Raw genomic sequence first — 13,539 nt, 5'->3', positions numbered from 1 at the left:
AAGTGATTGGTTGCTCTATCTGTCAGTCACATGACCTAATGGGCGGGCCTTGGACAAAGAAAGCGGTGATAAGCGTGTCAATAATTGCGGCGACTTTTATTTTGAACGCTCGCCGCCGCACTCGCTTGTTCTCCTAAAACTCCACTTCCCAGAATCCCCTTCATAAACATCACACCAGATGATGCTACAGCTGCAGATTCAGAAGCGACGTTTGTGAAATGACGCAAATGAGAGTCTGAGATCCCGGTCCGGTTCTGCAGGACACGCGCGTTTAAAACCTTTGACATGAGTAGATCGGCGAGATAGTTTGATCTCTTTTAGCATGTGTTCAAACGGCTAACGGGGACCTGGATGTAATGATGTGGCCTTTTGAATTAGCTGCCATGCTAACGTTAAAGTCTATCGGGTGTTTTTTATGTTGAAATGAAATGATGTAGCTGGATTAAACGAGCGAAAGCCCGCAGGAAAGGGACTGACATTAGCGACAGAACGAACATGAAGGAGTCTCGGAGCGTCGGCGCGTCTTCGGCATTGAATGGACTCGGAAAACAAGGTGTGTTTGTTTAATTAAGATGTTTTTGCCTACAGTATAAATGATCCGAGCCCGGAAAACACCGGAAGAACGATCAGCTGATAAAAAACGATAGAAATCTGTTGGTTTTCGTTATAAATATCACTGTGAACCATCAGCTATACTATTAAAACCACCACAACATTACTTCGTGTGACGTTAGTAGGATTTGGGTCTTATTCCAGTAAGATAGTTTTATTGGTTCCTATCCACCAAACAACATCCCACGAATAAAACTCAACACATTGGTTACCAGCCTGACACCCACAGAAACCATTATGGTTTCTATTAAAACCAACACCATTCCCATTCTTAGCTTTGCATCTAGTCCAGTAATTATATTATTCATCATTTTATCTCATATAATTGTTAAATGTCATGTGGCATTTTTGCATTATTTAATTTTGTAAACACATAATAATATAATATCTGTATGTACAGATGGAGAAAGTGTAAGCTTGACATTTTGTGTGTTATTTTGGACATGACTCTGTGTGAATCTAGATTTTGCATTGCAACATAGGCTATTTCACTTGAATGTCCCTTTGGGAGCTGTTTTGTGCAGAAGAAGGGCAAAGGTTACAAATATTTGTCAGATTGAGACTGTGTTGTGGGAGAGACTTCAGTGTTCTTGTGGTTTGCTTCGGCGCTGGCAGAGTCTAGACGGAAGAAGAAGATGGTCATCGCTCAGGCGCTGAACGCGAAGCCCGTGGACGTGGCCACTCTGAGGCGTATGGCCATCAGCGAAGGCGGTCTGCTGACCGATGAGATACGGCGTCAGGTCTGGCCCAGGCTGCTCAACGTGTCTGTAGACCAGATACCCGAAGAGCTAGGTAAGAGATATGTATACATCAACGTGCACGATTCATCTAGATTGCAAAGGGTTTACGTAACGTCTGAAAAACCTTCCCGTTGTGGTGACATCATCAAGTGTTTATATTGTGTTCCCTTCTGAAATCGCGAATCTAGTTTGCAGCTCAATGATTTCTTCCGCCTTCTGTCCACTAGAAAATGTAGATCGTGACAATAACAAGGACTTCAACCAAGTGCTCCTAGACGTTCAGCGGTCCCTGCGGCGCTTCCCTCCAGGTGAGCAGAACGTGCATTCTCTGCTTAGTTCATCCCTGTAGCCGGTTCTGAGTTTGTTTCCGTGTCGGACGCAGGGATGCCGGACGAGCAGCGTACAGGTCTTCAGGAAGAGCTGATCGACATTATTCTACGGGTGCTCGTGAAAAACCCTCAGCTGCACTATTATCAGGGTTACCATGACATCGTGGTGACCTTCCTGCTGGTGTTGGAGGAACGGCTCGCCACTGCCCTGGTGGAGAAACTCTCCACGCATCATCTCAGGTTTGAGCCAGTCAGAAGGTTTTTAATGTACATGGAGAGAAACTTCGGATCGATTTCTCATGGCAGCCAATCAGTTTTTTATGGTTGTTTGCATTTTCTATATTAGTGTTGACTAACATCATCATGCATCACAGGGACTTTATGGACCCAACTATGGACAACACCACACACATCTTAAACTACCTGATGCCCATTATAGAACGGGTCAACCCCGAAGTTTACGATTTTATGCAACAGTAAGTATATAACCTTAAAGCACAGCGTTAGCAAAGGGACAAAGTTACTTGATTTCCAGGGAACAAGAATTGATCAAATTACTGTAAGACCCGTAAATATTATTTTGGCTTTGATGTTACATTTGTTATGTCAGAATTGCAATGTTTAGTCATCAACACATAATTTCCGTTTTCATTTGTTTCACTTAAAATAAGCATGTCTGCATTTCGTCTGCAGAGCGGAAGTCGGCACCATATTCGCCCTCAGCTGGCTCATCACCTGGTTTGGACACGTACTGTCAGATTTCCGTCACGTCGTTCGGTTATACGACTTCTTCCTGGCCTGCCATCCTCTCATGCCCATCTACTTCGCCGCTGTGGTACGTGTTCTTCCGTCTGATCTTTCCAAAGCGTTGTTGGGCGGTTTGGTCTGATCTACAGGAGAAGTGGGTCGGCAGTTTCAGCAGAAGCTATTTTGAAGCCCCGAGTTGTGTCCGAATAATTGAGATATTCGTTTGTGTCTGGGCTACTTCGTCTGATGAATAGGTTCTTTTGTGTATGTTCTCCACGATAAAGTAAAAAAAAACAGTTATGAACTCAATTTTGTACAATATGGATCCTTACCTTTAGTTCTTATCTGCATTGTGCACAATTATTCTATCTTGTAATGCTCAGAAACATGATTTCTCCTCAGATTGTTCTTCACCGTGAGGAGGAGGTGTTGGAATGTGAGTGTGATATGGCCATGATGCATCATCTTCTCTCTCGAATCCCAGAAGATCTGCCGTACGAGACTCTGATCAGTCGGGCAGGAGATCTGTTCGTACAGTTTCCTCCATCCGAGCTGGCCAGGGGGGTCCATCAGCACAGTCAGGAGTGAGTCCATCCACTTTATTTGAATGTATTGTTTGGCAACCTACGATTAAACTTAATCATAAAAGCAGTCATTAAATACACAATCTACTTTGTCTAAACACACTTTCACTTTCATTCAGAACCGCCGTCTCCACTTTCAAAGACTTCGAGTTGGCGTCCACCCAGCAGCGTCCGGACGTTGTGCTCCGACGGCGAAGAAAAGAGCAGCAGTTACAGCAGCGCACCCTTGAGGCCAAGCACGGAAAAGTCGCTGTTGTCAGACCCACGGCGCGACGCTTCATGAGGCTGGCGGTCATGGGTCTGACTGTGGCGTTGGGGGCTGCAGCGTTGGCCATGGTGAACTCGGCTCTTGAGTGGGCCCCTAAACTGGACATTCTCTTCCCTTAAACTAGCCAATTGACCGCACAGAATGATAGCGCAACGTTTGGAAGAGTTTATATGAAAGGACTTGTGAACATGTCTGCGTTTATTTGCCTTTTTCTTTATTTTTTTAAGTATTTATACACGTGACTGAAGTCGGACTAATAAATAACGTGCTCATAGATATGATAATCAAACATGGTGTTTGTGCTTATGATCGATGTGTAGAGTCTGAAATATTTGGTGAAAAGTGAATCATGAGGCTGCAGACCGATTCTTTGGTTAAGTGGTTGCAGAATAATTTGTTTAGGTAAATGGTTCGTAAAGCCAATTAATGCTTTAAACAATGTCATTTAAAATGTATGTGCATAAAAACACATTCAAACAAACATGAATGTATATTGTTTAAAAGCGTAACCCTACTAACTGAATGCAACAGTTTACGCAAAAAAAGTGCAACAGTGCAGGCAGAAGTCAGCCTGGGTTTTGTCGGGTGTTGCGCAAGTTGTTGCATTCAGTTCAATGTGCCATTTTATGGAGGTTAAGGAATGTTTAACGTAGAAATTAGTTTTGCTTGCACTTCTTGCGAACAACGAGCCCTAGAATATCGAGACCAAACTATTTTGTAGATTCGGCAATTGAAGCTGTTCAAAACCTTTAAAATGCAGAAATTGAATTTGTTTTGTGTAGAATGTAGTATGTTACACACAAATATATAAAGTAAAATAGGAATGAATAATAAAATCTTTTTATTATGCTCACAATTTATAGCCTATATTTATGTTTTCGCTAAATCGTTTCTTAAAATGTCCTTTATTACAGTTTATTTTTTATTTTTAGCAATGACTTGCTCTTAAATTCAGTTGTTTTTATTCAGTATTGTGTAACTCCAGATAAAGTTAAGAGCACACTCTCATCTATCACAACACCACAAAAACAGCATTTCACTACAGTAACATCAAGTGGTTATTTGTCATGGTCCTTTCGTCTTTGTTATTTAATGAATATATTATTAAAATATCACATAATTGCTCATCCTTTTATTTTGCACTAAAGAAGATGTTTCTTGCTTGTTGTTTTGCACAGATTCTTATGAATTGTCTTGAATCGTGTCACCTTTGACCGTGTTGATTTCAATAAAAATAACAGAGTACAAGAAATATTTCTGTTGAAGTTTTGTTGAATATAATCTATATCATGTCGGTAAAAGAGTTATAACATGTCCATTTAAAATAAGTCATAAATGTTTTGTGCCAGCTTTATTCATTTATAAAATATAGTAGACGGTTGCAAAAATGTATTCTTTCATCATGTTATTTCCGTTATGCACATCGTATATGAAAAATGTGCAATGCATCCGATTAAAGCCCTTCCTGTCTTTTTTTATTACATCCCTAATAGTTTCAATTATACCTTGGTTGTACACATTTTGAACATCACACTAGAGCAAACAAAAAATTTCCTTTTACAAATCGAGATGCACCATAAAGCCTCTTACAATTCGTTTCACAGCACTAATGTTCCGCTGACGACAAAAATAAAACAGTGTGATTATTGATCATTGCACAAGTCCCATAGCGTGATTTTACAGAAGATTTTTGATTTAAGACATCAGTTAAGCGTAAACACTTTGGTCGAGATACTTGTAGTCACATCTTCATCCTACTGTTTATCATTTAATGCATAAAAATAACTTAAAGGCACTTTCTATCTTTAAATAATAACATCCAAATTCATGTCCTGGTTTGATCTGTGTTTAAAACACAGGTCTTTAATCTTTAGAATATCTATCAATGTGAATTATCCAGACAAATAAAGGTGGTAAACATTTGATAGTGTCACAGCAGTCGTTGACCCATCATGAGGTGTGGAGTGTGTAAAAGTGTTGTGTTGATGTAGTAAATCAGCAGCGAATGGCGCTTAGTGGCAGTTCTGACACTTTGGATGGCAGAGAACTCCGTTGACTCGACATTTACAGCCACCTGATGTATCTCCAGCACCCTGCGGTGGCGAAACACAACAAGATCTCAGCTTTCTCATTACATTTAATAACACACCGTATTATAAAACAAACAGCACGAAATCTCTGACCTGTGGTCCCCATCGAGCTTGTTTGGTCACCCAGCAGATCTCTGTCTTGCACATCAGACAGCAGATCCAGTCACAGCCGTCCTTTTTCTGGACGATCACCTGACATTTGGGACAGTTCATCGCCTCGCCGGTTCGCACAAGTTGCTGAGGTCAAATGAGCAAATGCTTTAATGACCAACGTACAACTTATAATTACTATCAATATCTTTAAGCCCAAAACGTTCTGCCCACCTCAAGTGTCTCGGTGGTCTGCCGGGCTGCATCGTCGTTCTGTGCTCTTATACGAAGATCATCCTGATACTCCTTACAATTCATATTCTTGTGAATGGCCTGTAACGCCGCACTTTGTGTTAGTTCCTAGTTCAAATGCATTTCTCAAGCTTCAATAAAAGTAATAAAAGTGCACGTGTTTACTTTGCAGAGAAGGCAGTTGGTCTCGTTGCAGATGTCGCATGTGAACTCGTTCACGTCGTCCTCGAAGATGCACCAGCCTGCGCAGTCGGGCATCTTGCAGTGGTAACTGTTCTCGCTGCGGGACTCTGCGATGCTCAGCCTCAGTTGCAGAAACTTCTGATACTCCTCCTGGGTGAGAAGCTGGAGGAAAAATACAAGTTATAATGTTTGAAAACCATTTAAAAAATGTATTAATGGTTGTAATGGGGGTTGCATTGGTTTAAATGGAAGCTGTAATGTTCTCTGTGGGTCTCCAGTGGGATGTTATATGCCGGCTGATGCTTCATAATGTTATTGTAATCTAAACCATTACAATTTCTATTGGGTTTAAGCAAGGAAGTAATAAATCGATTGTCATCTTACAGATTTGATTTCTCTGTCTTGAAGTTTGCAGTTACAGGAGTACTCCTGGTCTACGAAAGGACACGCGACTTCAGCGTCTGTGCAGTTCACCACTGTTCCCTTCAGACATTCCCTGCAGGAGACATGCACAGGTTGAACTTCGGTCTACGGTTCAACCCTGTTCTACAGTTAAATGAAATAAACCCATCGTAAAGTACCTGCAGAAGCTGTGCAGACACTCTCGAAGTACAGCGCCCTCTCCCGGCTGGATGGTGCAAAAGCAGACTGCGCAATCCAATTCTTCCGCGTTGCCCACCAGACTGCAAGTGTCTGTTTCCAAGAGGTCACGGTAGTTATTCTCCCGTTCTTTCAGAATAGACTACGGCAACGAAAGGAACCAGACACAATTATTAGATATCTTTCTGTATTCTCTATTATTTATAGTAGGCCTGCTATATTATATATACACCGGTAAGGACAATAAATGTGATATTAATATTGTAAATATTTGGACGACTATATTTGGTTGGCAGTGATTTTGAATAATAGCATTATCTATTTTTAAAAGGTGAATAAGTATTGTGATAACATCATTACCGTGATAACCTTTGTATATTGTAACAGCCCTAGTTTGTAGCAATAAACACAAATCCTAAAGGAATGTGGGTTCTAGTGTAAGTCCTATGTAAACTTTTACATTACAAAATAAGATCTTGAGCACATGTCTTTCAATAATAAAAGCACTAATATTATATATTACAATGTACTCCATTTATTTTATATATTTAATTGATTTAATAATTTCTTATTTTCTATGATTATTCTAGAGGAATGGATAGTTGTTAAAAGCGCTATTGAAATAACATTTAAATTGAGAGAACCAAGAACCCTTTTTTGCGCTTCACATGTTTTTGCTGTTTGGTTTTATATAACCCAAAAATACACGTGATTTTACTACAGTTGTGTAACGCACTTGTTTTGAAACAAAATGGACTTGAAAGAATCCTTATTTTCATTTTCCGTCTCTTTATTATTTATTTTAACTTAAGTCTGCATCAGATTTCTTGGTAGTTCAACTTGGACTTCCGTCTAAGAATCCTGACCCTAACCCAACAAACGGATCGGCGTAGCCATTTATTTTCATCACACTTACATAAGCATTTATGCATTTGGCCGATGCTTTTATCCAAAGCGACACATTGTATCAGTAAGTGCGTTCCCTGACAAAATCCACAACAATGCCTTTGCCTGCGCTATGCTCCCCCGTCTGAGCAACAAAAACAGCATCTATTCAAGCAGTCAAACATATGATGTCCATTCAGCTAACCTGCGCGTACTGCAGGCTAGCCAGCTCCTCGTGCTGAAGTCTCCTGGTCTCCTCCTCGTCCGGGTGGTACAGGTCTGGAACTTTGTAGTTCTCGGGTTTGGCTGTGCTACACATCTCACATCCAGGACGGGTGGGTTTGTTCAGGTACGTGCACTCTGGACACGACCAGCCGATCTGCTGTAACGTAATTTTTAGATTACAGATCAAGTAATGAACCGTGTAGAATAAACCTTGGGACAACCAAAGAATAAGTACTTTATACAGAAATAACACAATTGGTAAATAAACTGATATGCAAGCAACAATTGTGTCAAAATGATTCATGAATGAAATGATCTGGGAACCAAATCTGTTGGTCCGGTAAACAGATAACATTATAAATAGACAAACCTTAGGTTTGGGAGTTACAGCAATATTTGTCTTCGGACGCACATCTGGAGAGGCAGCCGCAACGTCCAGAAGCTCAATGTTCTCTATGATATCTTCAACAAAAACACATAAGAATCAATAATCTTGAGTTCGATTTACACCACGTAAACCAGTAAATCTGGTTCATTACCGTCTATGAGTTTCTCTCCTTTGTCTTTCTTCTCCTGCTCCCGGCTCAGATTAGCAGCCTTGGCCGTCAGAACAAAGAGGAAGGCCGAGTCGTCGTGCGTTTTGACCCCATATTGATACAAGGTATCTCTGTCCTGGACGAGCCGCTTCCCGATCACCCAGCGCTGGACGGCCGGGTGGAATCCATAGTCCTTACTGATCTGTCATTGTTGGATGCGTGGAAATTGAAGTCAAAACTCCAATAAAACAACAAATCTTAGAACATCGCTAATAAACAAACAATAACACAAACATGATTTACCTTCTCTTTCAGTTCTGATATCGTCGTGTAAACGGGTACCGTCAATGTAATAGGGACGCAAACCTCTGACATCGCATCCGTCACTCCCACCTTCAACCTGCAGCCAATCAGAGCACAGACAAGGTTTGATCCTCAACTAAAAGAAAGCAGGCACACATACTACTGATTTGATGGCATACCTGATTTTTTCTTGGCTGTATGCCTCTGGTCTGAGACTGACACACACAGGGAGCTTCAGATCCAACAGCTGCTCGAGGTGTTTGGTGGCTTCTTCTTTATCTTGGTCGTTGATAGCTTCGCTCAGTAGCCGGGCCACGTCCTCCGCTGGGAAAACAGTGTTAGATTTATCTCGGATACGTTTGTGTGTGAAACTAAACATTAATATCACACTTTATTAACGTTAGACATAATTTATGTGTAGAGAATGAAGGGCAGAACTATTAAAAACACCCACCTTCTTTTATTTTGCTGGAAGCATCGAGGGCAGCCATACTTCTATGGATCTATGAATACTAAAAACAAACAATTTAGTTAGCAATGTTATATTGTATTTTATTATACTATATTACATAATATTATATATTAGTATAACGCACTGTGGACATATCCCATTAATTACAGTATATTATATGATATAGTATAATAAGTTATGTTTTCATGTCATATAAAGTTATGTGGAGTAATAGCAACAATAATATAGATCCTAAATAACTTCCTATTCAAGAAATCAAAAGAGCACAGTGCAATATTGAGGAAAAAAACGGCAGCATCAAAATGTGGTAGTTTAACATCTTTGTCACAATAGTAAAAATATATGTAAAACATATCTTACATGCGGAACTGAAATAGGTCTGGTAAGTGCGGTAAACAGCGAAACAACACCGAAACGGCGCTCGTGAAGGCAAAACAACACAGTGACTGCCCAGAAACACGCACATAAACTTACCATATGACCAACGTTTATTATTCAACGTTTGTCTTCTTCGTCTATCGTCTTCACAGCCGATTAAAACATTTGTTTATTTCCAAGCAAACTAGACAGAAATGAAAAGCGAAACGAAGCTCGTGTTCAGGAAGTTCCCCGAAATCGCCAAGAATGAGAGTTGCGCAACTCTCCATCGAACCGCGAGGTGCACATTTGGATGACTCAAACTATACTATCAAATAAATCGATAAATAAAATAACATTCAATGGAGAAAAGACGGAATAAAAACTTAATGAAAGCACGAATCGTAATAAAAATGATGTAGTGTGATGGTAAGTGCTTTACTTGAGTGAGTCGTGGGGAAACGTTGATGTGTTTTATAATTCTTTATGGATTAACTTTATTTAAAGGGAGTTTATCGCAATCTTTGATAACGTGTTGTTCTCGCATGTTGGGAAAGGCGAGGTGCGGTTCTCGCGACATTTGACGTTGCGTGAGAAACGCAAGGCGCTGTTCTCGCGAGATGTAAAGCGGGGAAATGCATGGCGCCGTGGGTGCCGCACGTGACGGATTGTGTAAGTTTGGTTTTTTTGTTATTCATACTTACGTGTAATTTACGTTGTTTCAGATCGCTTGATTCAATGCATTAACTCGTTTTGAAGCTATGCCTATAAATGCAAAGGAGAACATGTTGCAAAACGCCGTGCTTGCCAACAATGTGCGTGTTTAACGGTACTCTCATTGCATTACATTATTATGGACGAAAGTACTTTGACAGATTCTAATGTTTTATGATGATAAATGGTGTTTGTGTGTCATGGTTGTTTACATGGTATACCTTGCTAAACAATATTTACCAAATCCATTTGTGAACTCTTTGTTTACCATTTAAACCATTAGTAAATTATTTAAGCAGTTTATGTTGGGTCTTATTCCCACCCATAGAACACAACACATTGCCAGTCGAGACCATTTTATTTTCCATTAAAACCAATTCAATTCCCTTAAAAACCATTAAACTCATAAGCATTTCTCTTATTATATTACTATGGTACATGTGCAACTCATCTAAAGGGAGCTTAACAAATCTAACATAAACAATACCACCCATTGGCAATAGTCATGACACCCATTATGTTCCTCTTGTTGACTATTATAACAAATGTTTATCTTTGAGCAGATTCGATGAGTAGAAGAAGAATTTGCAACCACAGTTCTACAAATTATGGAGGAGCCCACAACCTTTGAGCGACGTGTGTACAAGAACGCCTCCGTGTATCACTATATGAAGGTATCCCTGTAAGTGTCACGAGACTGGTCAGTTTTGATCTTGATTATATGCTTCTGCAGATTATAATTGACTTTTCTCCAATTCGCCTTGAATTTTATGTCCTGTTATTAAAAAACATTCATAAAAAGCATTATTTTGTCAAGACCTTCTTTATTTTCTTTGTGATCCTCTCAGAGATTTGGAGAATGGAAAGAGAAGTTTTTCTAACGCACAGTTTAAGCAGTTGATCATATCTGCTCTTAAGGAGCTGTATGGAGAGGTCAGCAAATAGTGTTCATTACATTGTAGATGTAATTAAAGCGAAACGAGTAGACAAATTCCATCAAAACATCAAATCTGGATTGCGCTTGTTTAGATTCTTAGATGTGTATTATAGTCTGCCCTTTATTCTATATATTCTTCTGTATGGCAGGTTGGCGCTGCATTTCCATTCGATCTGCTAAAGTTCGATCAGAGCTCACTTACAGCTATACTGCGTGTGTACAACAAGTAAGCACTTCATATGCTGCACTTGCATTAAAGCAGTTTGTTTTCGTGATAATAGTAAAATTTGGTGTCTCTATGTTATGTTTTCTATTTACATGTATGCATTTGCACACAAGGGGTCTGGTGAAACTGTGGAGCGCTTTAACTTTGCTGGGATCCTGTCAGGATGAGACTTGTGCTTTTAGGGTCATACAGGTGAGATTTTCCAACATTACATTTAAGCTTTTGTACTTTCAAATATTGTATAATCAAATGAGCTTCTGCAACTTGGGAATATGAGTGGTGGGCTTTTTTGTCCTGGCTTTGCGTTCTTTTTATTAGCAGTAGATGTCAGTAAAGAGCTTGTGAATTGTTTGATAATCTTCCAGCAATGACTTGACATAAATACATAAATAACATAATATTATGTAAATGTATGCTTTGAGTCCACCAACTGCATTTAGTGTTTGCGTTTTTATTAGGGATGCACCGATATGTACATTTTGGCCGATAACTGATAATTTTTTAACATTGGGGGCCGATATACAGTATTAAGTAAATATTAATATACAATTTTCAAAGACTGAAAGTAAAAAAAAAAATTGGAAACTGTTTTTATTTTGTTTCTTGATTTACACATTCATAAATACTGTATCTACATCAACAATGTTTTGCTAATAGCAGTAAGTGAATGATCAGGACAGAAAGATACTGGACAGTATTTTAACTGTGAGCAGCGTGCATCTGAATAAATTTAACCTGAGGAGATTATTCTTGATTTATCGGCTATAATATATCGGCCTAAATTGTATTATTGGCCAATCCCGATATCATTAAAATGACCATTTATCAGCCGATACCGATATGGCTGATAATTTATCGTGCATCCCTAGTTTGTATCTCATGGTTTCAAATACTGATCCCCATTGTAGTCAATGTCACGTATGTTCCATGCTTCTGTGAAAGTTTTTCAAAGTTGTTTTATTTTTCATCGCAGGTGTCACCTTTTTTGCTAGCTTTGTCTGGAAATAGCCGAGAACTGCAATTCGGCAAGAGTTTGACATCTTAAGGAGACCCTACAGAACACATACCTTAAAAATGACGTTTAGTCCGAGCAGAAATATTTTCAACCGAAAGATGTGCCGTGTTGTCAACTCTGCATTTTCCGGGTTCCTGACAGTTCCTCCACCTCTTTCAGTAAGGCTCAGGTCGCTCTACGTCGGGGAACGAGCGTCTCTGGCGAAATCATTCAGTGCCAGAGATGTGGCGCTTTTTGCTGAGCTCACTGGAGACACAAATCCTCTCCACCTCGACCCCGAGTACGCCAAATCGACCTCTTTCGAGACCCCTATTGTTCACGGAGTGCTCATCAACGGTCTGATCTCAGCAGTTTTGGGGACCAAGTTGCCCGGCAAAGGTTGCATTTTTCTCCATCAGGAAATACGTTTCCCGGCGCCCCTCTACATTGGAGAGGAGGTGGTGGCGGAAGCGGAGGTTAAAAAAATCAAAATGTCCTTTGCTTTCATTTCTGTTTCCTGCACTGTCAAAGACAAAGTGGTCATGGAGGGAGAGGTCACGGTTATGATACCAAAGAACTCCCAGCGACCATGAGAAACTTTGAGAGGATGTTGCTGTTCACTTTCGTTATGTACAAAATGTGCTGCCAGGAATGCATTTATTTTTGTCCTTATGAAAGATTTAGTGCTTCTGGGATTTGAATTTCTCTCTTCTTCCCTGAGGTGAAGTTTAAATAAACCTTATGTGGGGAAAATAATCAACCTAATGAGTTTTTATGTGTCGGCATTTGTAGCAATAAAAATGGTATGAATTAAATCTCAGAAGTTTCAGAAACAGCAAGAATCAATATAAGTTTAAATGACTACCAATACATTAATGTATATTTTTCCAGGTTCATGGTCTACGTGGTCTTCAAAATAATTGTTTTATATATTCTTTTGTATTATTGTCCAAATAAAATAAATTGAGATAAAAAGGAAGCTGAGCAACTGATCACGTGACTACCTCCCAACTAACCTTTAGCTGCACTGCTAGCGGGGTCACAAAGATGCTTAACTTGCTATACAAGATTATGACGACATATAAACGGATTTTTTTAAACTTATCTTTTCTTTATATCTTTCACAAGAACGATATGACTGTTTTTAGCCGTGAGCCCTCTGTGGTTTCCTGTTTGAGCAACTCATTTGGTAGAATATAACACACAACGTGAAAATATGAATATATACATTTTAATAAAACTAAATTAATTAAGTGTACAGTAAGGAAACCCGATTTATTTTAGATATAAGAATACGTTAAACAAGACGTATTTAACGGCAAACAACTCGACTGCCGAGACTGACGCCGGTAAGTCATCGAAGTACCGCGAGACCGAGTCCAAACCGTAGCACTC

At 39.6% G+C, this 13,539-nt stretch overlaps 4 protein-coding genes across 6 annotated transcripts; 3 read left to right on the top strand and 1 right to left on the bottom strand.

Moving 5' to 3' along the window:
- Positions 1–150: 150 nt before the first annotated feature.
- tbc1d20 (TBC1 domain family, member 20) lies at positions 151–4,541 on the top strand. Its single transcript, XM_079471446.1, has 8 exons — positions 151–553; positions 1,228–1,404; positions 1,580–1,660; positions 1,735–1,921; positions 2,056–2,157; positions 2,375–2,516; positions 2,831–3,012; positions 3,132–4,541. Exons 1-8 carry the CDS (start codon positions 496–498, stop codon positions 3,397–3,399), a joined length of 1,197 nt encoding a protein of 398 aa, XP_079327572.1. The 5' UTR covers positions 151–495; the 3' UTR covers positions 3,400–4,541.
- A 75-nt stretch (positions 4,542–4,616) lies between these two features.
- Positions 4,617–9,580, bottom strand: rbck1 (RanBP-type and C3HC4-type zinc finger containing 1). Of its 2 annotated transcripts, none has more exons than XM_079471444.1 (13): positions 9,391–9,580; positions 8,899–8,956; positions 8,624–8,768; positions 8,445–8,541; positions 8,145–8,343; positions 7,976–8,067; positions 7,586–7,762; positions 6,477–6,637; positions 6,280–6,391; positions 5,878–6,057; positions 5,695–5,793; positions 5,464–5,607; positions 4,617–5,373 (listed from the first exon to the last, which is right to left on the bottom strand). In XM_079471444.1, exons 2-13 carry the CDS (start codon positions 8,933–8,935, stop codon positions 5,293–5,295), a joined length of 1,524 nt encoding a protein of 507 aa, XP_079327570.1. In that variant the 5' UTR covers positions 8,936–8,956; positions 9,391–9,580; the 3' UTR covers positions 4,617–5,292. The 2 variants fall into 2 exon arrangements, with proteins under 2 accessions (XP_079327570.1, XP_079327571.1); XM_079471445.1 differs by having other exon boundaries at positions 7,586–7,759; positions 9,391–9,561.
- On the top strand, positions 9,328–13,209 carry rpp14 (ribonuclease P/MRP 14 subunit). 2 transcript variants are annotated; one of them, XM_079471448.1, is made up of 7 exons: positions 9,328–9,702; positions 9,831–9,945; positions 10,551–10,669; positions 10,836–10,920; positions 11,074–11,150; positions 11,264–11,342; positions 12,124–13,209. In XM_079471448.1, the coding sequence occupies exons 3-7, from the start codon at positions 10,596–10,598 to the stop codon at positions 12,193–12,195; spliced, it is 387 nt and encodes a 128-aa protein (XP_079327574.1). In that variant the 5' UTR covers positions 9,328–9,702; positions 9,831–9,945; positions 10,551–10,595; the 3' UTR covers positions 12,196–13,209. The 2 variants fall into 2 exon arrangements, with proteins under 2 accessions (XP_079327574.1, XP_079327575.1); XM_079471449.1 differs by lacking the exon at positions 9,328–9,702 and adding an exon at positions 10,033–10,088 and having other exon boundaries at positions 9,891–9,945; positions 12,124–13,203.
- Positions 12,264–12,737, top strand: LOC306903013 (hydroxyacyl-thioester dehydratase type 2, mitochondrial-like; the record flags this gene model as incomplete). The annotated part of the gene is made up of 1 exon (XM_079471933.1): positions 12,264–12,737. One exon carries the CDS (start codon positions 12,264–12,266, stop codon positions 12,735–12,737), a length of 474 nt encoding a protein of 157 aa, XP_079328059.1.
- Positions 13,210–13,539: the final 330 nt, after the last annotated feature.

The sequence above is a fragment of the Barbatula barbatula genome (assembly GCF_947034865.1).
Source record: "Barbatula barbatula genome assembly, chromosome: 13".
Lineage (NCBI taxonomy): Eukaryota > Metazoa > Chordata > Actinopteri > Cypriniformes > Nemacheilidae > Barbatula > Barbatula barbatula.
This window is presented reverse-complemented; position numbering and strand designations above follow the sequence as displayed.